Raw genomic sequence first — 21456 nt, forward strand, 5'->3', positions numbered from 1 at the left:
CGGAGAAAGTGAAGAGGCTGGTGTAGGGGCGCTGCTGGGTCTGGCTGACTGCACTACCCCCTCCCACCCCACCCGGCTTCCTTTCCAGGGCTGGTTCCCTGCTCCATGGCTGGGCTTTGTTTCCCAATCTGAATGCAGTGAGGGGTATTGCCAGGCTCATCCCATCACTCCTGCCTGTGGAGGACCATCACCACGAGTCCTGAGCCTGTCATCCATGGCATTAGCTGTCCCTGACAGCTCTGTGCCACCTGCCTGTCTGATGGGCAAGTCTTCGGAGTCTCCTGCCAGTTTACAGATAGAAATGTTTAAGGGGAGAGTCCAGGGCTGAGCCTTAGGGACCTTGCTAGAAACCCTCCCCCGAGTCTGACAGTAATCCTGGGTCAACACTTGGGGGGAATAAATCAATCCAGTCACTATCATCCTCTCTCCACTTCTCCAAGACAGCCTTTATTAAATACCTTGCTGCCATCAAGATTCAGCACACAGCTGCAAGTCCCTGAGCAAGGGTCTCTCCTACCTGCCCTCTCCACCCTCCAAGAAAACATGATTTATTTGCTGTTTTGTTTGTTGTTGTTTTAGAAAACTGTATGCTCACAGAGCTAGGACATTCTCAGAACTTAGATCAAATCATCCACCTACTTAAACCCTTATGTGGAATCTCACTACACATAGGATAAAAATTCAAACTCCTTTCTGATCCTCAGGGTGCCACACAAAGTGGCCCCATCTCTCCCTCTTTCTTTGACTCCTCTTATTCCAGCCACTCTGGTCTTATAACTATTCTTTGACATGTCAAGTTCATTCCAACCCCAGGACCTTTGCACCTCCTGTGGATGCTAGCTCATCCCTTGACTGGCTCTTACTCCATCACTCTCAGCTCCATCAATCTGTTTACTTTCTTCCTAATATTTATCACCATCATATAGTATTTTTACGCCTTTACTCCCTACAACAATATATCCCCCCTGAGGGTTGAGACTGTGTCTTGTTCACCAAAGAGGCCTCAGGACCTTGAGCAGCGCTGGACACACACCGCCAGCTCGGTAAGTATTTATCGAATAAATGAATGGGGTGGCTCACGAGCTTGTCTTCACCCTTGTCCATCTCTTGGAACTCTGGAAATCAAGTGCTGTGTTGCCAAAGACGGCCCAATTCCTGCAATGGTTACAACCACCAACCAAAATGGTTTTGATTCCATTTTCTGGCCTCTCATTTCATGCCCCACCTGGGGCCTGGCATCCCTGTGAACTGACCGGATGATACTGACCAGCTGCTTGGCCTGATTCTAAGAACTCCCAACCCCTGTAAGGCAGCCCCACGGCAGACCCCACACAGCTCTCAGCGACCACCTTGGGACTCACAGAAAGATTTTCCACCCTCCCCGTAACTTTGCTGGGTTCAACAGCAAGCCTGCCCCACCTGCATTTCCCAGAATCCATCTTTTCTCCTCTCTTCCTAAGAAGTTTTTTCGATGCTGGCACCTGTCCCGTGCTATTTGCTTTCTTCTTTGAGTTGGTAAAAACCATAAAATCTGCTACAGACTCTCTCACAGGGAATCATTTGGGGAGATTAACCCAGCTCCGGACATTGACAAAGGAAGACAGTCAGAATCAGTGCCATGGCTGCAGCTATCACCACCACCTCTGCTATGCCCACCTCCAGAACGGTAGGTGTCTGATGGTGACTCTGTACGTGGGTGGAGTGCATCATTTCTGCATTTGCAGCGTACAGAGTCGTATAAAAATGAAGGCGATTGACTGGCTGGCACCCCTTCCCAGAATAATGACTAAGCAAGCATGCTGTTAGCTCCCGACAGCAGCTCTGTGTACATGATAACACAGAGCAAAGATGAAAACTGCTATTCATCGGAGCCAAACAACAGAAAAATGCAAGCAGGAAATTGTTAGTAATGCTGGAAGAGAACACCAAAACAAATATTTTCTTCCCACTATGGCATTTCAGATCAACGACAAACATGGTACCCAGGCCTGGTGCCCAGGCAACACGGCTGATTGAAGAGGGAAGCCGGGGAAGGGTTCCACTCCACCCAGAGACTAGCCTCGTGGCTGCAGGTGAGATGGACTTCTCTACACGTCTACGTGGGTGGAGCAGCAGAGCCGACTGGCTAAGAGCTCAGTCCCTCGGAGGAGGCAGAAACTGGATTCAAATCCCCACCACTTAAGGGAGGCCAGATCTTAAGCAAGCTGCCTAACATGTCTATGCCTCAAATTCTAGTTCACACAATCAGAAGGATGAGTGTTTATGGAGAATTGACTAACCAGCCAGGCACTACACTGAACCCTTTCCTGCAAAACTCTCATTTTAATCCCCACAACAGCCCCAGTGGGGTGATGTGAAGAATGATGATGAGTATGACCCTCTGGTCGTTCCCACCCATCTTGATTCAGTAATAAGCAGAGACTTGGAAAGGGCTTGGGTGTTAAGGGCTTGACCCCCTTTCTCCTGGCACTCAGCAACCTCCACATGAACGAGCCCAGAAGAGCCTGCTGGAGGATGGCACAGCCCGTGGAGGAAAACCCCAGGGTCCTCAGCTGACAGTCAGCCAGACCCAACTGACTGCAGATGTGCTGGTGAGCCTGAGCCACTTCCTGCCAAGCCCAGCCCAGCCACGCCTCTAGCCAGAAGAATCACCCAGCGAAACCCAGCCAGGGCTGAACTACGAAAACGGGAGCTAAGGAGGCAGTTGCGGTTTTGAGCCACTAAACTTTGGGGTGGTTTGTTACACAGCTGACCCTTCATATTTACCGGTTCTGCATCTGTGGAGTCAACCAACTGTGGATTAAAAATATTAGAGAAAAAATTCCAGAAACTTCCAAAAGACAAAACTTGAATTTGCTGCACACTGGCAACTATTTACACAGCATTTACAGTGTATTTTACAATTGGTTACATAGCAGGTACATGGTACTAGGTATTCTAAGTAATCAGGAGATGATTTAAAGTACACAGGAGGGTGTGTGGAGGTTATATGCAAATACTAGGCCGTTTTATATAAGGGACTGGAGCATCCGCAGATTTTGATAACTGTGGGCGTTCCGGAACTTATCCCCTGTGGATACCAAGGGATGATTGTATTTCAAAAGCTAACTGACTCAGAGAGATACAATTATCCCAGTTTTTAAAATGAAGAAGCTAAGGGGCAGAGAAGTTAGGAAATTTTCCCAAGGCCATAGAATGAAGAAGGGACAAAGTGGGTGAACTGAGGCAACCCTTTTCAGATGCCACTTCTTAACCACTAAGCTACACTGCTCTGAAAACCAAGAGTGAAATGCTGTGTATGAGTCCACTGGGGGATGGTACTTAAGTCAGGAGGGCAAGAAGTGCCTCTTTGAGCATTTAAGCTGAGGCCTAAAGGATGATGAGCATTTAACCAGGGAAAGAATACAAGGAAGAGCTTTTCAGACACAGAGAACAGCAGGTGCAAACATCAACAAGGTGGGAAAGATGGGACTGATGCTCCAGTGGGCGGGGCACATTAATGGGCCGGGTAGAGGGGCTCACAGGAAGTGAGGTCAGGGATAAAGGTGGCATTCAGAACCTGCCAGGCCTTGGAGTGATGCTGAAAGATTTTACTCTTAAGGCACAGGGAAACCACTGGAGAGATTTCAGCAGCCATGTGTCGGCCTCTGGTTTCCGTGGGTGAGAAGGCTTTCTCCACTTCTGAGGAGTGAGAGCAGGGGTCTGAGGCCTGAGCCAGGATCTGTGCTTTGTCTACTGGGTACCAGGTGTAGACAACAACCTGGTCCCCACAACAACCATAAGAAATGGGTAGCATCTTCTTTCCCAATTTAGGGAGAGGAAAAGGAGGCTCAGGAAGTTTGAAAGATGAATTCAAGTTTACCCGAGAGAGGAGATGTTGGTGCAGGATTGGATCCCAAGTCCATGTGCTCCAAGCCTCCTCTTAGCCACTACCCTGCACCTTCAAAAGAGCAGAAGTGGGAGAAAGAGTGGAGCCTCTGCCATAGGAAGAGCTGCATTCAAACCCCAGCTCTGTCGTTTCTGATGGGGTGACCTTCTGCAATTCACTTCCCTTCTCTGAGTCTCAGCTTCAGAAGGTGCAGAGGCCAGAGAGCCAGCCAGGGACTAGGAGGATGAGGCAGCAGAAGCAGAACTCGGTGGGCAGGTGGGTGTTCCGCTCACAGACTTGCAGGAGCCACAGCTGTGGGAGACGGGGAGGCACCAAAGGGCCCCAGACAAGGAGTGGCCTCCATCATGAAGACAGGGACTCTGGCGTTTGGCCTGGCACCACCCCCAATAGGCCCTCACCCTCACTTGACCAAGGCTGATGGACATTTCTGGGTCTTCCTGTCTGAGTGGGGAACAGGGACCCATCTTCTATTCCCTAGGGTGGCCCCTGCCTGATGTGGAGGGAAGGGACACAGCCACCTCTGCCAAAGCTACATCTCTCCTCTTCTCCAGATCTAGGATTCACTGAATTGCACTGAGTCCCTCTCCCCATACACACCCCACACTCATGCACACACACACCAACCTATGTGCATGTACACAGCAGTCATGTACATGCACACAGCTGTGCGCACACCCCCCCCAACAGCCATGCACACACACCCCATCACCATGCGCATACACCATGCACACCTGCACACACAGGCACAGGCCACCACAGCCTTGTAGAAAACCAGCAAGAAGAAAGGGAAGGGGGAAGGAGGGTGGGGTCCACCTCGCTCACAACCTGAGGGGCCTGGGCCAACTTTTTTCAGTTTGGGGGTGAAGGAAGCAGTTGAGAGAAGCTGCAGGTTCAGTTGCCATTCTAGGGCCTGGGCATCCCAAAGGTACCCGGAAACCCACTGGGCTCTGTCTGCGGCGCCTCTCAGGTCGGGGGCAGGGTGGGCAGAGGGCCTTCAGAAAACTGACTCCCGGCTAGCCCCTCCTCCACTCTCCAGGCCGCGTGAGGATTAAGTGCGATGATGAATGCGAAAGCGCTCGATAAACTGTAACCAGCACTATGCAAATGTTAGCGGCTCCGACCAACAGACCGAGAAAGACATGCGGTGTGGAGAGGCGAGCCGGCTGCAGCCGTGGAGCCCGCTGACCCTTCACAGCCCAGGGCTGGCCAGCTGGGGGTGGACGGTCAGGAAGTCCCTGAAACCCAGGTATCAGCCTCTGCGCTGTGGGGATGGTGACACCACCCGGGGTTAAGGGAGGCAACGCTGGGAAGTTGCTCAGCTGCTCCAGTGCCAGACCTAGACTTCCTCCTGGTCTCATTCCTTACCAAAGGCCTTCACACAGAGTAGGGCCAATTTTTCACAACATCCCTGGCATCCACTTGGAACTCAATAACGTCAGTCTCCTTTCTTCACGCTTTTCTTTGCAACGCCTCCTTCTCAAAGCTGTGTCCCTTTTAAGCCTGAGGGTCCATCGTGTTTGACCCCCAAGAGAACTATCTACAAGTACACACAGAAGTCACCTGTGGTGCTTGTTTCAAATGCAGATTCCTGGGCACTCCTGGGGAAAAGGCAGTTCAGTTGGTCCAGAAAGGGGCCCAGGTATCTGCATTCTGAGCAAGGATCCCTCCTCCACCCTCTAACCCTCAACCCCCACCTCTGGCCACAGTTGTGATGCAAATGATGCACTTGGAGACACACATCCAGGTGAGAACTTCCCTCCAGACACTTTTCCAGCTCTCCCTGACCGCCTCTCAGGACTGATGGGACAGTCTTGGAAGGCAGAGTGGCAGATGGAAATGAGAACCCCCCACCCTGACCCTGCTGGACTCCCCAGCCACCTGGAGGGGAAAGAAGGGAGAAGGCTGGAGGCAGCAGGGGTTGGGCCTGGGACTGGAAGGGTTGGGGGATGAAGGATTCAGTGAGCTGGGGAACGAGACAGGAAATACTGGGGAATAAATACAGCAATAAAGGCGCTTCGGCTGGGAGCTGCAGAGTGATTCTTATTGTTCAAATTATCTTTAAAACTTTTCATTTGAATCTGTTTAATAAGAGGAGGCTTCCCCTAAGGAAGAGGTATTTTTTTAATGTGACTTGGGAGTTGAATTGGAAAGAACGTTGCAACAAAGATATTAAAAAGGGGATTAAACCAAACCACTGGTGGCCCATCTCTGCGGGCTCCCACAACCTGTGACACAGCTCCTGAAACTATAAAATTAAATTAAAAAGGGGAACACAGGACTTGGGACATTAATCACAATTCATCTTCCCTCTACCGCTCATGGCTCCCAGTGCTAAGCAGACATGGAAGGGCTATTCTGGAGTCAGAACACGCAATGGAAGGGCTATTCTGAAGGGCTCTTGGTGTCCAGAAAGAGCTCTGGCCTTGAAGCTCCATGAGGTTCCTATCCCTGTTCTGCCCCCTCCAAGCTGGATGACTCTGGGCAAGTTGCCTAACTTCTCGGAGCCCAAACTTCCTCATCTGTAAAATGGGAATAATATTGACCATCAACTGGGAAGGGTTGCTAAGACAATAAGACAAACAGAAAATTGAAATTCATATAGCCTGGCATATATCAGGTGCTCAAGAAAATGTTAGTTCCCTTCGTGCAACTGAAGGCAGAAGGAGGAAAAATACTCTGCCAATGTCTTGGCTTCCTGATATCCTGTCCCTATGTCACTCAGTCTTCTTCTGATGTTTGTGACCTCTTGCTTGGCTCCTGGCCACCTCTGGGCCTTACTCTCCTTGCAGTGGCATTTTTATGGTTCATCCATCATTTACTTACTCATTCATTCATACACACTGCATTGCCACCGAGTGCCAGGAACTCGGCTGGGCACTGGGGAGACAAAGATGAGTAAGACACAGTCCTTGCCCTTAAGGAGCCGTGGTCAAGTGGGGGATGATGGACTGCTGCCTCGGGCAGTGTACAGTACGTGCCAGATGACCACCTCATCAGAAACCCCACGCCAGGGCTGCTCTGACACATCCGACTGGGACTCTGTGTCCTTCCCTCTGGCCAACGGTCAACACAAGAGCCAGTTCTAAACTGACTCTTCCATTCCATCACCCTCCTATAAAGACCTCTACCATGCGGTCCTCGGAGCTAAGGCGGTGTTTGCCTCTGCCGATGATCTCTCCTGCTTTGTCCTGTTAGATGATACGTCTTATGTTCCCACTTTTTTGCCCCAGCTGCCAAGAATCTCAAAGCAACCTGCTGGCCTCAGCTGAGTACATTCCTTTAGCCTAGGTTTGCTGGTACCTAAGCTTCCTCTCCCCATACCATTCCTGATCACTTAATCCTTGTCATTTTGTCCTTCAAAGCAATGATAATATGGTGGTGAAGAAGATGATGAATTTGGAGTCCTTATTTTCTGCCAGGTGCTGTGTGAACTTGGCCTGCATTCCTTCACTAACCTCCACAATAACCCTTTAGGGTGGTCACTGCGACTTTTTGCATTTTTCAGACTAGGAAAATAGGGCACAGAAAGTTTGAGAAAGTTGGTTGCAGTTATGAAGTGTGCTGGGATTCTGATCCATCTGTTTAAAGGTGAGCCACCTTTAAATCTCAGGAAAGAGAGGGAACATAATCATTTATTTAAATTAAAAAGAGGAATAGGGGAGAGGGAGGAAAGAAAAAATGTTGAACGGAGTGAGTGGTAAAAAACTCAGAAGATGACCCACTAATTCCAGGTCTTTTTTGTTGTTGTTGTTAATTTGGGATTTGGGGAGGGTAATTAGGTTATTTATTTATTTATTTATTTAACGTAGGTACTGAGGGCCAAAACCATGACTTCATGAATGCTAAGCATGTGCTCTGCCCCTGAGCTATACCCTCCCCCCAGTTCTGGGTCTCTGAGGATGAATAAGAGTGAGCATTCCATACAGAGATATGGAAGAAAGGCACTCCTGGTAGCGAAATAATCTGAGCAAAGGCAAGGTGCACCTGCTGATGGCTCATCTTGGTTTATAGAGAGTCTGGAGAAGAGCAGCTAGATGTGCACCTGGAGATGTAGGCAGGGCCAGCACAGACTCTTGACGACCAGGTCGAGGAGTCCAGAAGACAATGAATAAGTCATGGGAGATGCCTGAGAAGTGCTGCTGACGTGCTTCAGGAAGGTGAAGCCGGCCAAGGACATCCAGGAGGGCAAGGAACCAGATACAGTAAGATGAGATGTTCCAAAAATGGCAGGAGAGAGGCCAGCAGGGAGGCAAGGAGTCAAAGCCCACCATGAAGGCAACCGACAGGATGTGTAAGAAGATTGGAGGAGGGAGGGTCCAGGGCCTCGAACCTGGGTCTGCAGCACCATTCGTGCACGAATTCATGGGACAACCAGGATGGGGGATGTATTAACGTCAGTGTGAGTGGGGTCAAAGCAATGGCTGAGACTCAGCCCTGGGAAGCTTGAGGAAGGGATACAGTTGAGTGGCCGGGAGAAAAGGATTCCAACCTGGGGTCCAAGGGGTCTCTAGCATTCAAAAACATCGAGGGATATAAGGATGTGTTTCAGGCAGAAGGATGTATGGCAGCTTCTGTCAGATTCTCAAAGAGGGGACTGACCCCTCAAAGAGGAGAAAATGCTAGCATTAGACTTCACAGGTCTCCAGAGCTGGTTTCTGCCCCAGGACATCAGTCTGAGTTTCCATGTGTGAGCCTTGACCTCGTCATTCCTCTTACCAGGATTCAAGCTTTTTAAAAAAATAACAATAATAACAAATAGAAGTGGGGATATATTCCAAGCAACTTTTCCAGGTAACTAGGATGACTCATCCAATTTTTTCCTGTGCTAGGTCCTGAGAAAAGAACCTCCAGAAAGGGTCCTGTAGGTGCAGGGAATGATGGGAAGTTCCCATGGGGATGGATGAGAGCAGAAAGGTGGCTCTCTTACGGTTTAAATAACAATAGCAGCAAAGGGTTGGTGTGTTAGGAAAGCAGTTCAAACAAGGCAGCTCCTTGGGTTCCAAGTCCCAGCGACTCCGTTGGCCTCGGACTGGCGGATGGATGCAAACAGTGGATGGAGATTCACTACAGCAAGTGCAAATCAGCCCTCACCCTTCTTGCAACAGATACCCAAGAAGGCTGCCAATCAGGAAATCACTTCCTTTTTTAAATGCTTAAATGGATTTCCTTTCTTTCTGTAGACTTATTTTCCTACTTGGGACTGGTGCGGAACCACCTTCCAGCTCACATCCCCTAGCCTCCCCCAGGAAGCCTTCCCTGAGCCTGGGTCATGCGTCCCCAGAGTGTGCTCCCAGCATACTGGTCCTTCATCAGAACAGTCGTCCTCATGTGTTGTGATCTGCCTTTTGCAAGACACTGAAGGTCCATATAGAAGTTCAGAGACTAACCCCCTCTTTTTCACCAGTGTCGTTTTCACACTTTGTCAGGCAAGCAGTAGGCACAGAATAATTTGAACATCTCTGCTGTCACATGAATCTGCGTCCCTCCACCCACTAGACTGGTAGCTGTCAGAGAGATGGGCTTCTGTCCTACATGTCTTTGTATTCCTGGACCTAGCACCGGGTCTGGCACCCAGAAGCCAACTGTGAGTGTTTGTTGAGTGAATCCATAAATGAAGGAACGAACAAATGCCATTTCACAGTCAGGGCAATGGAGTCAACAGCAAATCCCAAACCCCATTCTGGGGCTGTGAAGCTTAAGCAACAGGGGGATTGAATGAATACGTAGTCCTAGAATATGAGTCAGTAAGTGGCTTTCCACAATTCTCTCATCCCAAATTTAAGGCTAATTAAAAGATAACTGAGCAAGGTTCTGGAGTTGACACTAGGCAGAACTATGGGTGCTCCCCTATAGCCCATTTCTCTCCATTTCTTCCCCACCTCAGTAAGTGTACCACCGTCTAACCAGCGCTCGGGCTGAAAACCTCACCTCAGCCTTGACAGCTGTTTGTGTGTCCCCAGCCATCAGTGGGCTCTGCTGGTTCCTCCCCAAATACACACCGAATCCCCCCACCTTTTCCATTTTCACTGCAATCACTTTGGTCCAGCCACCATCACCGTCATGATCACCTGGACTATTGTAGCAACTTCCCAGAGTTCTCCCAACTTACCCTTTCACATGCCTAACAAACCGTCTCCACGCAGCAGCTGGAGACATCTAATAATACACCAGCGAATGTGATCGTGTTACAACGCCTTCCTAAAAACCTTCAAAGGTGTCCCATAACATGTTCCCTATAGGGATCCTCCAGGTCTTCCGAGATCTTGCCTGCCTACCTCTGTATCACCTTGTGCCATCACTCACTACACCCCAGCCACGCTGTCTCTCTCCAGCCCACTCCCATCTCTGAGGCTCTGAAGTTGCTCACCTTTCTGCCTGGACCTCCTTCCTCAGATCTTCACCTGCCTGGCTCTTTCTTGGTATCAGATGACCACCTCTCCTCAGAGAGTCCTTCCCTGCCCACCCCATCTAAAGGAAATGCCCCTACTATTTTAGTTGGTTTTACTTCCACCAGAGCACCCATTGCTATCTGAAATTATTTGGTTTATTCTTATGTGTTTATTATTGATTTCTTCCAACTAGAATACCGATTCTTTTCCCATTCTTGTTATCATACTCTTTTATTTACTTATTTTCTGTTTCTCCTCCACTATGCAAATGTAAGCTCTAGGAAGGCAGGACTTTATCTGGTTTACTCCATTCCACTAGCTCTACGAGCACAGTGCCAGGCACAAAGTAGCTGCTTAATAAATGTTTGTTGAATGAATAATTGAATGAATGAACGAACTCAAAATACATCCACAGGGTGAAGTTAGCTTGGGTAGAGAAGCGAATGTGGTGTTAACTGCCATTAACAGGAACACAGCACACAGATGGAGAGGATCCAGTCTGCTCGGATTGGATCATCCCTGGACTACTGTACTTGGTTCTGGTTGCTGCACTGCCCCAGGGACCAGCAATATGGGCAGGAAATTCAGAAAACCAGAGGTACTCAGCTTGTAGAACAAGAGGTCCTAGGATGAATACTGTTGCCATCTTTCAATATCTAAAAGGCTACTGAGAGGAAGGAGGGATAGATTTAATTTGGAGCTCTAAGGGCAGAATCCAGATCAATGGGTATTAGTTTGATAAAGACAGATTTCAGCACAGGAAGAAAATGTTTTTTTGATAGTCTGGGTTCATAGCAGGGGAAGGAACTACCTCAGGAAGTGGTGAGCTCCCCATCTAAGAAAGCATACAAGTGGAGAACCACTTGGTAAGGATGTTGAGGAAGGCATTCAAGCAGCAGCAGATGGCCTCCAAGATCCCTTTTAAACTTGAGATGTCTGGATTTCTATGATAAATAGGGACAAATTTTTAAAAATTCTGGCTAACAAGTGTTCTAGAACTTATTTGTCTAGCTGCCCCTACAGCAGCAAACATCACCGACACTGGGTCTACAAATTAAATAGTGGGAAGATTAGCTGATAGGCTATTTTGTGGGCCTTTAAGCCATCCCACAGCTGCACTGGACAGCTCCCTGGTTTTCAAATCTGTTATCTATACGTGATCACTTGGAACATGAGATTGACAAATATTATGACTCTCCAAAAAATGCCTCAATTCCTAGGGGAAGATAGCCAGCACTATCACACATGGTCCGGAGTTCGTTTTCTGAAACTCCACCACTTCCTAACAGTAGGACCTCAGGCAGAGAAATTAACCCCTCCAAACCTGTTACCTTACCTGTAAAAAGGATTTGATTTTAAAACAGGGGGAAGGTGGAATTGAAACAAGAATGGCACAAAGTTGATAATCAATGAGGCTGATTGATAGACATTCATTATACTACTCCATTTTATGCGTCTGAACATTTGCATAACAAAAAGTAAAAAGAGGGGGAGTTTAAAATAGCACCCACTTCATGTAATAATTGTAGGGCTTAAAGAAATCATCACCATCATTATTACAAGGAATTTTTACAAATCTTAGTTATTACTGGTAATGTTTAAATATCCCATTTAATCATCCCAACAACCTGATGAAATGCACAGTAATCATCTCCATTTGGCAGATGAGGAAACTGCAGCTCACATAAATTAAACAAGTTCCGCAGCTGGCAATGGGCTGAAATGCAATCTGAAACCAGAGTTATCTGACTCCACCTTTGCAGCTGCCTTTATTTCAGGAATAGCGCATTGTGTTCTGCTTGGTTGATAGCCGGACGATAATATCATTCGCTCATCTGAGGCAATGGTTTCCTAGCCCTTTTCTCAGTAGCAGTTACCTTTTGTCAAATGCAGCCTTCATTCAGAACTTCAGCAAGTAAAACTTACAAAAAGCTGAACGGCTCTGGTTAAAGCTGGGCTTGGGGCCCAGCAATCAGGCCACTCAACTGCAGGGGGGCCCCCTGAAGCACCCTTGGGTCTATGAGCATCGTGTGAAGACCCCGGGCTGAAGGCAACACAAACAACCAAATCCCTGAACCTTGACAATTCCTTTCAGGGACAGCCTCGTTTGTATAGTGCAGCTTCCGGTTTCCTGTTTCCTCTCTCCCATCACATTTGATCCTCATTATCAATGCTGAGGTGGATCAGGCAGGGCATATCATCCTCCATTTGCAGATGAGAAAATCAAGGCCAACTGGAGTCAAGCGGCAGGCCAAAGGTGTGCCAGGTCACTTTTCGGCCAAGTGCAGACTGGAAGTAGAGTCTGTCTCCATTAACGCAGTGTGACCTGGCAGAGAGGGTGCCATCTACTGGAAATGGCCACTGACCCTTAGTCCACAAAGTGGACAATCAGCTCTTTGGCCATTGAGAGCTGAGCACAGCCCCACGGGCCCTCTGCCAAGGCCCTGTCCCAGAGCAGATGGCAGTGGGTGGGGCGGAGGGGCTCAGCGCCACCGGAGGGCCGGACAGCAGGGCTTTGGCTGTAGACAGGCCATTCTCATCCCAGCCATGTCCTGCTGAGCAGGGGGCAGGGGAGGTAGTAAGAGCCAAAGTGCCTTCCAGTAAGCACAAAAAGGGACAGCAGGAGTGCAGAACTAGGGAGCAGTTATACTTTGCCTTCCTTAGCTCTTGCCTAGAAAATCCCTGAAACCAGACGCAGCTGATAATTGCCTGAATGAGGTCCCCCCACTCCAGAGCATCTTTGAGCTGAGCTGGAACCTGTGTTGGAACAGGCAACACTTAATTATCACTTAGTCTTTAATTAGCAACTAATTATTAACACTTAATCCATCTGTAAAATGGGGACACTAATACCTGCCTCACAGGGACTCTGGGAGGATTAGTTAATGTTTGCAGCCCACTTTGAAGACGCAAAGCAGTGAACACGTGCTCAATGGCGGCATTAATAACTCTGTGGACGTACTTGCTCTTCCTAACGAAGTCCCTTTTTCTCTGTTCCCTCCTCTCCTTTCTAATATCCATCCCCAACAATATCTGCCCAACTTTGCCCTGGTGGAGAAACATTTAGCTCTGTGTTTTCCCAGACACAGGATTTCCCATCCAGGAAACAGGCTATTTACAGCCATCTTCCCGCACTTTAATTTTCTATTATGTCCTCTGAATATGTCAATGCCTTCCCAGTAAATATTTTGATGTGCGCTCCTGCAGCAGCTTCTGTGGAGGCTGAATGGGACAGCTGCTCCCTGTATTAGGGAATTCCAGATGTGGTTTAAAACCACCAGACTCATCTGTGCCAATGCCTAGCCTCTGGGGGCGGGAGGGGAGAAGGATCTTCCAGCTTCTAGTGCCCCTGGGGATAGCCATGGACATCTAACCCTCAGCCCTGGTTAGGGTGGGTTTTCAAGGTCCTCAGATCTGGGTTGCCTATGCCTTTAGATGAGAAATGTCCCCTTAGTGGGTCAGTACAGAGACAGCAGAAATACAACCCTGGTCTGGCTTCTCACCCAGGTCCCTTCAGGGTCCCAATCAGTGCTCTAATAAAGGTTGGACAAAGCACCACGGTGGGTGGAGGGAAAGTATACAGCATTTAGGGTTTAGCCAGACTAACAGAACATTCCCCGACAAGGACCTCATCTCCTCCCTCTTCCCTCCTCCCTTGGTGCCAGCCATGCAGGGGCACACTCACTCTTCTTGGAAGCTGAGCCTCTTGTCTCTTGGAGTTCCTGCCATGGGGGCAGAGAGCTGCTCCTTTGAGGTTCTGGGCTGTAAGGCCTCAGGCAGGCCCTGAACTCTCTTCCAGATTTCATGGCAAGCCTTGTCTAGGCTGTCTTGGGGTGTGTCCTGGTGGATCCAGATGTATCTGGGGAATGGGCCCAGGGCGGAGGGGCGCTTGGCCACCAGGGCCGAGGATGAAGCCAGCCCATTTCCACTGGCCATCTTCTTCCTCTCTTTCCAGAAGGCTGTTTGTCCACCCAGGGCTCGGAGGCAGGGGGACCATCCACCACCACTCCTCATTCACCAGAGAGGGAGGTGAGGATGGGGCAGGAGCAGGTCAGTCCTGTCTGGCTGTTGGTCCAGCAAAGCGACTGTGTTCAGAGGCCTTCGATTTGTGGATGAGGGGTGGATGGAGGACAGCTTTCTTTTGGGGAGGGGGAATTTATTTTGACTTGCTTTTATTTGCTCTTTCCTGACTTTGGCCTCCCTCCCCCTCTCCCTTATAAGAAAATATTTAAAAGTCAACAAAAACCAGTAGCTTAGTAACCTTGGAATCCCCTGGAGCTCAGGAACCAGGGGCCTGGGTGGGCAGAATGACATCTGGGAACAGCTGGAGGGGGAGGGCTGGCTCTCCCCACAGTCCCTGGCTCTCCCTCGTTGCGAAACACCCCTGACACCTTGCGGGACCTGGGACTCAGCCCATCATCGGCCGCTAAGCCTCACGGACGACCAGGTGAGGGCCTGGCACTGTGCTAGGCACCGTGGGGCTGGGAGCCCCCCATCGGGCTCTCCCGGGTCTTCCCCGAGATCCCGCTCCCACCGAGGGCCAGCGGCCCCCGCCTGGCTGAGCCCCGCCTTGCTCGCCCCACTGCCCCTTCCGGCCCCCCTCTTCTGGCTGCTCCACTACCCCTACCCCTGGCGGGAACACTCCTGAGTGCTGGGCTCCCTCTGCAGACACCCGCCAGGGCAGCCGGGCTGCGGGGTCGACCCCGGGAGGGTCCCAACGCCTTAAAAGGGCGCTGTCTTGCCTGCCTGTGGCTCCCACACCCTTCCCGTCCTGCGCTGGAATTCCTCGGTGGGTTTCAAACGCAACGGCTCGGTGCGCGGGGCGACCCGGCCCTCCGGTGCGGTGGGGGCGGGGCCCCGGAGGCCCCCAGAGCGCTTTCCCCGTTAGAAGTCGGGCGCCCCGCGCCCCGGCCTCACCACGCCGCCCCTCCGCACTCACCCGGGCGCCTGCCTGTCCCAGCCCCGGGACCGCTGCCTTCACCCCCTAACTGCCGTTTGCTCCCGCGCTTACCACCTGCCAAGCGCCGGGCTTTCTGTGTGCTATTCAGTCAGAACAAGCTCATGAACTCAGTATCATTACGCATTACCGTGCTACATTTGAGGAAACCGAGTCTCAGAGTTGTAAAGGGGTGTGTCCAAGGCCCACTAGGAAGCGAGGGGGCTGGGGCTCAAACCCAGGGACCCCAGGCCTGGCCCCACGCTGCCAGCTACTGAGATAAACGGTTCCTCCAGCGCTGGGTTCTCAGCGGTCCAGGGTCTGGGCACAGGTGCAGGGAGAAGGGCCAGCTCGCTGTTTGCTGCTCGGTGGGCTCCTCCCCTCGCTGGAGGGGCTTCCTTAAACTGGGAACTGACAAGGCACCTCCGCGTGCCCGGGGCTCTCTGGCCCCAGGAGTCAATGGTTGTTCCTCCAGTGTTTCCCTAGGAAAGGAGGAGCAAGATGACGGGAAGGAAGAAAGAAGCGTGGACTCCAATAGACTAGATGGCAGCCTATGGACAGGGAGAACTGAATCCCTACGCCACCCTTCCTTCCTAGCAGTGTGACTCTAACGGCTTTCTGCACTTCTCCCACCCTTCGTTCATTCCCCAGATATTGACTAAGCCCTCCTCTGTGACGCTGAGTGCCGCACACCTAGGAAACCTGAAAGTGAGCAGAAGTGCCATGGTCCCTGCTCTCCTGGAGTCTATCTTCTAGTGGAGGGAGATGGATGGACAACTAGCAGAGCAAGTAAAGAAGCAGTAATTACCGATGAAATAAGGGCTCTGATGGAAACTAATCGATAAAGTGAGGGAATGGGCAGAGAAGGGGTGGCTGCCTCAGATGCCCATCCAGGCAGGCGTCTTTGAGGAGGGAAGGTAACACTGGAGATGAAACAGAAGGATGAGAGTCCCTTTCTATCAAAAGGTGTCAATAAGTTACTTCAAAGATCACATCTGCAGCACACGGTAGGCACCTAATAAATATGTGTTTGATGAATTTATGGGCTACTTACTGTATAGAGTACCTGGTATACAGCAGGTGCTCAATGCACAACCTTGCCCTCTTTATAGAGGGTCTGGGTTCCTGGAAATGTTGACTCTTAAATCTGGAAAACTGAGCTTGATTCCCCTTTGACTTTCATATGAAAATTAAAGATGTGTTCCTTTGGGGAAAATTCCGAGGACCTAGACTGAATAAAATTATAGTGAAGAATGTAGAAAACCTTTTAAGATAGTGTATTTAAAGGAAAAGTGATCATTTCTGATGAAATATTAATAGTTCTGAAAATGTCACTCTGTGTTTGTGCTGCTTGGCATTTGGTTGGCTAACACCAGTGCTTAGAGCAGAACGCCAATGACCCTGCACTGCCCAGGCTACAGGATTCTGGAAAGTTAGCCAGCTCACTCATTCCTTCTCCTATTCTTTCTCTCCTTCAATAGAAGACCTGGCAACAGGGGCAGAAGACTGCAAAGGAAAGGAAAGGAAAGGAAAGGAAAGGAAAGGAAAGGAAAGGAAAGGAAAGGAAAGGAAAGGAAAGGAAAGGGAGGGGAGGGGAGGGGAGGGGAGGGGAGGGGAGGGGAGGGGAGGGAAGGGAAGGGAAGGGAAGGGAAGGGAAGGGAAGAAAGAAGGAAAGAAAGGAAGAAACAAGGAAAGAAAGGAAGAAAGGAAGAAAGGAAGAAAGGAAGAAAGGAAGAAAGAAAGAAAGAAAGAAAGAAAGAAAGAAAGAAAGAAAGAAAGAAAGAAAGAAAGAAAGAAAGAAAGAAAGAAAAGAAAGGCAGCAAGCATAGGGAACAAAGATAGGGGCATGTTTCTTGGAACACATAGCTGAGGTTGCTAGAAGAATCTGCAAACAACTGAAGTGGAGTATTTAGAACCAGTATAAAGCTATGTTCAACTTGGTGGCCACTAGTCACACGTGGCTATTTTAATTTTAATGTAAATCGAATTAAAATTTCCGTTTCTTAGTTACATTAGTCACATTTCAAGTACCACGTGTGGCTTGTGGCTACCATTTTGGGTAGCACAGAGAACACTCCCACTATTGAAAAACAGATAGACTCTAGGACCAGACTACCTTGGTTCAAATTCTGAGTTCCTGCTTCCTGGCAAGGTTACCCCTTAGGCAGGGTACTCTGGACCTTGGTATATTAGTTTGCTAGGGCTGCAATAACAAAGGGCTGCAGACCAAGGTGACTTAAACAACAACAGTTTATTCCTTAACAGTTTGGAAGCTGGAAGTCTAAGATCAAGGTGTCAGTAGGGTTGGTTCCTTCTGAAACTCTCTGGTCAGTTTATATACTCTGGCTAGCTTCTCCCTATGTCTTCATGCGGTTTTACCTCTACGTGTCTAAGTCTTAACCTCCTCCTCTTATAAGAACACCAGTCATATTAGGTTAGGACCACCCTAAAGAGCCGATTGTACCTTAACTGCTCTTTAAAGGTCCTATGTCCAAATAGAATCACAGTCTGAGGTACTAAGAGTTAAGACTTCACCATCTGAATTTGGAGGAACACCATACAGCTTATAGAACTTGATCTCCTCATCTGTAAAATGGGATGATAACAAAGGGCACCTGTTTTGTGGAATTGTTATAGATGTTCTGTGACTAAGTAATTACTTAACACACGGAAAGTCCCTAAAACAACACCTGGCACATAAGAGATACATAAAAATGCTGTCTATTAGTTTCCTTGTTGGTTACATTGAAATGTGTGCCACTGGAGTTTCTCAGTAACAGTTTCTGTGCTATGCGTAGGGAGGGAGAACTTTTGCTGTCCTGGGGAAATTGCTTTGTGATGGAGGACTCCAATCTTCAACTAAGCCTTTCTAGGCTTTGTCGGTTTTTTAGCACCAACCATGGCCAAGATTGTTCAAAAGACAGAGCTGGAAGCAAATAAGACCTCTAGCCTACACGTTGTCACAGGCTAGTGAAAGGAGCAAAGCAGTTCGTAAATGCCTGGTACTGAGCTTACTTCACTTTCTATTCAGCATATAGCTACAATTCTCCAGCACATAAATATCCACGTGCCCAGCACGGGAAGTGGTCTTCATGACCATTGACTGCTTCACTTCAAGCTCTAAAAAAGGCAGGTACCAGGCTTCCCTATTCTGTCTTCAGCATCTTGAAGAGTGGGTGCAATCTATGTGAACACATTCTTAAATTACCCAAGAGTACCTCTGCTACCCTGAGCAGGTTGTTGCACCTCTTTATGCCTCAGTTTGCTCATCTTGAAACAGGGATCATAAGATACTGACCTCATGGAGTTTTGGGACAATTGAGATAATACACAAGCTGTACTTAGAATAGTGAGTCTGGCATGTGCTACGTACCTAGTGAATGTTAGCCATCATTAGGTAGGTGTCTGGGATTCCTGCTTTTCTCTTTGAAACCAGGAAAGCCTTAGGAGGAGTCAACTGTCTCTACCTACTCCCCAGCCAAAGCCTCTACTCACCTGGCTTCCATTGCAGACACAAACATGGCCAGGATGGAGAACTCAGAAAGGTGGGCACAGCCTACCCTCTTTCAAGATCTTCCTAGGCACTACACCAGCTTACTCTCGTAGGCTCTATCTCACCTCTAATGTATTTTAAACACACCCACCTCTCACCATAAATATAACTTTTTGGCTGTAAAAGAAAAATTAAAAGGTTTTTTGCCATTTTGCTTTTGCAAATTTTTGGCCATGAGTAATTTATTGAGTTTATGGTCACCAATCTTGGGGCATACCCGGAAACTCTTGCACAGTGAGAAAACTCCAACCTATAACTTGTTATCAAATACAACGAAATTTTTATGACTACTAAATTCCACAGTTAATGAAGTTGACAGAATGGTACAGTTTGCATTTAATTAAACATTTACTGATTTCAGTGTTGTGGTTATCTTCTTCGTATTGCAGATCTAATAATAATACGTGCAGGCCTCGAACGTTTTTAGTCCCCTGAAAACCACAGACACACTCGTTACTATGCTGACGATGCCCAAAGGGTCACAGTGCCTAGAGGGAGCCCTGTGGGTCAGGAGACTGCAGGCTTGTGGGAAAAACCATCAGAACTGGAGGAAGAGGAGAGTGCAGCCATTTGTCATGGGACTAGGTCTCCCCTGGTTATTGTCCCAGCAACTGAACCTGGCCTCAGAGCAGCCAACCCTTTATGGGACTTTGAAAAGGACGCCAGAGTGTTCCAGAAGCAAAGCTGTGACTCTGGGTCTCCTCTCTCCTGGCAATCCCCACCATTTCCCGGGGGACTCCATCCCTTCTTGTTGCCTCCAGTCCTTGCCCACATGTAAGGAGACTGTTAAGAGCGTAGGCCGTGGCAGGGGGCACACTGAAATTTGAATTCCTGCACTGCTACTTACTGAAGGGCGGCTTTGCACATGCCAAACGCCTCTAGCATTCCATCATCTGCAAAGTGATGGAAACAATCGACAGGTCTGGATTGGGAGAGGTTCAAAGAGGGACATCCATTAGAGTTTGCAGCACAGTCCTCGGCTCACGGTGGGAGCTCAATAAAACATACTGGTTATTGTTATTATTAGCTATTAATGCAAACATGGCGGTGGATGAGCTCTCCATTTAAAGTTAGGGAAAAGGAAGACCATAGTTGGTGGAGGAAGAGGCTATGACCTGGCAGCGGTGGCCCAGGAAGGTGGCAACAGAGTCAATGCAATTGGTCTCCCACTTCCTGCTTTGGCCTTCCTGTCAGATCCCTGTCATGATAGATGCCCCCAAGAATTTCTGGAGAGGCTCTGCCCCTCTCATGTCGAAGCCTGGTGCTCTGCCCTTCCTCCATAGCATCCATGCTTGGACATTGGCCACCAGTATGAATTCGTTTATGATTTATACTAGGTTACTGCTGAGATGATTTGAGGCAGCTTTCAGATTAAAAAGTGAAAAACACAGCATTGAAGAATAAAGCAGGGACTGATTCCATCTAAAAAAAGCAGAAAAGAGTTGCTACTTTCAGGTACCTGAATTGGTCAGAACGCGTGGCAGTAATCAGGTAATAAAAATGGGTATCCCTATTTGTCAGCTAAAGCAAAAGTGGAAACACGTCGGAAGGCAGAGTTTTTATTTTCTGACAGCAGAAAATACACATCTTCATTCACAGAGACAAAATGTTTCCTGGAAATAACCCCAAGCATGAATTTATCATGAGTCCTTGTATAAAGGACACTGAGTGACATAGTGGGCAATATATTCAATTCTGTTTTCATAAAGACAGAAATGCCATTAAGTTGGTCAGTTTCTCACATCAGGGTTCTTTGAAGACAGAGAGCATAACATTAAATCATAACTCAGAAGGCATTTCTTTAAGGAACTCAGATAATGGAGTCTAGGAGAGACCCCTTTGGGTCCATTCCACAAATATTACTGAGCACTTGCTCAAGCACACATCCATCCATCCATCCATCCATCCATCCATCCACCCAGCAAAGATTTACTGAATGCCAGCCATGTACCAGGTACTCTGAATGGCACTGGTGAAGTTTTCTTGTAAGAGCTGACGCCTGGACTGAGTTTTGAAGGACAAATAGGAGAATGCCACACACAGAAGGAGAGGGGAGCATTCCAGGCAGAGGGAGCAGTGTGCACAGAGGCCCAGAGGGAAGGGAGAGAGAAAGCACGGCTCATTTCAGGAGTGCAGGGGCCTCCAAATGGCTGGAACATGGTGGGTAGAAATTGGAAACACAAGAGTCATGAGAGAGGGGACAGAGGGGCAGGCTGGGAGAGTCTAGCAGAGGGCTTAGATTTCACCAACATCCGGGGAAACATCCAGGGAAGGCAGGAGAGCTGTGAAATCAGGTAAGTGTTTTCAAAGATAACTGGTGGCAAAGAAGAAGACACTTTGGATGGGATAAAGCCAAGTTGGGGGCACCTGTTACGTGGCTGTTATAAGAAACCTGGAAGAAGGATGTGCGGGCCCTGGCTAGAACCTGGGAGCTGTTAAGAAGGCAGAATTTAGAGGACTTGGGAACTGCCTGGATGTAGGGGCTGAGTAAGAGGAAGTCCAGGATGTCCCCCCTGGTTTTTGGCTCAGGAACCACGTGGATGTGGAAATCAGTTCCTGACGTGGGGAACTGGGCAGACAGGCAGATTGTGGGGAGGGGTCAGAAGTAGGTGAGTTCAGTTGGAAGCAAACTGGGGCAGAGCATCCTGTGTGACTTCCAAGAGCCGAGAATGCCAGACAGCACACAAGC

At 48.9% G+C, this 21456-nt stretch overlaps 1 protein-coding gene and 1 long non-coding RNA gene across 3 annotated transcripts in view; one reads left to right on the plus strand and one right to left on the minus strand.

Moving 5' to 3' along the window:
* Positions 1-14459, minus strand: part of C13H1orf94 (chromosome 13 C1orf94 homolog) — a 36093-nt gene extending 21634 nt beyond the window's left edge. For both annotated transcript variants that reach the window (XM_072974826.1, XM_072974825.1), the window contains exon 1: positions 13964-14459. In XM_072974826.1, the coding sequence (XP_072830927.1) occupies positions 13964-14292 (329 nt within the window). In that variant the 5' untranslated portion in view covers positions 14293-14459. The remainder of the gene's footprint in view (positions 1-13963) is intronic.
* A 175-nt stretch (positions 14460-14634) lies between these two features.
* LOC140700722 (uncharacterized) lies at positions 14635-16206 on the plus strand. The gene is made up of 2 exons (XR_012079305.1): positions 14635-14725; positions 15866-16206. It is a non-coding gene; the product is annotated as an uncharacterized lncRNA (long non-coding RNA).
* Positions 16207-21456: the final 5250 nt, after the last annotated feature.

Source organism: Vicugna pacos, chromosome 13 (genome assembly GCF_048564905.1).
Source record: "Vicugna pacos chromosome 13, VicPac4, whole genome shotgun sequence".
NCBI lineage: Eukaryota > Metazoa > Chordata > Mammalia > Artiodactyla > Camelidae > Vicugna > Vicugna pacos.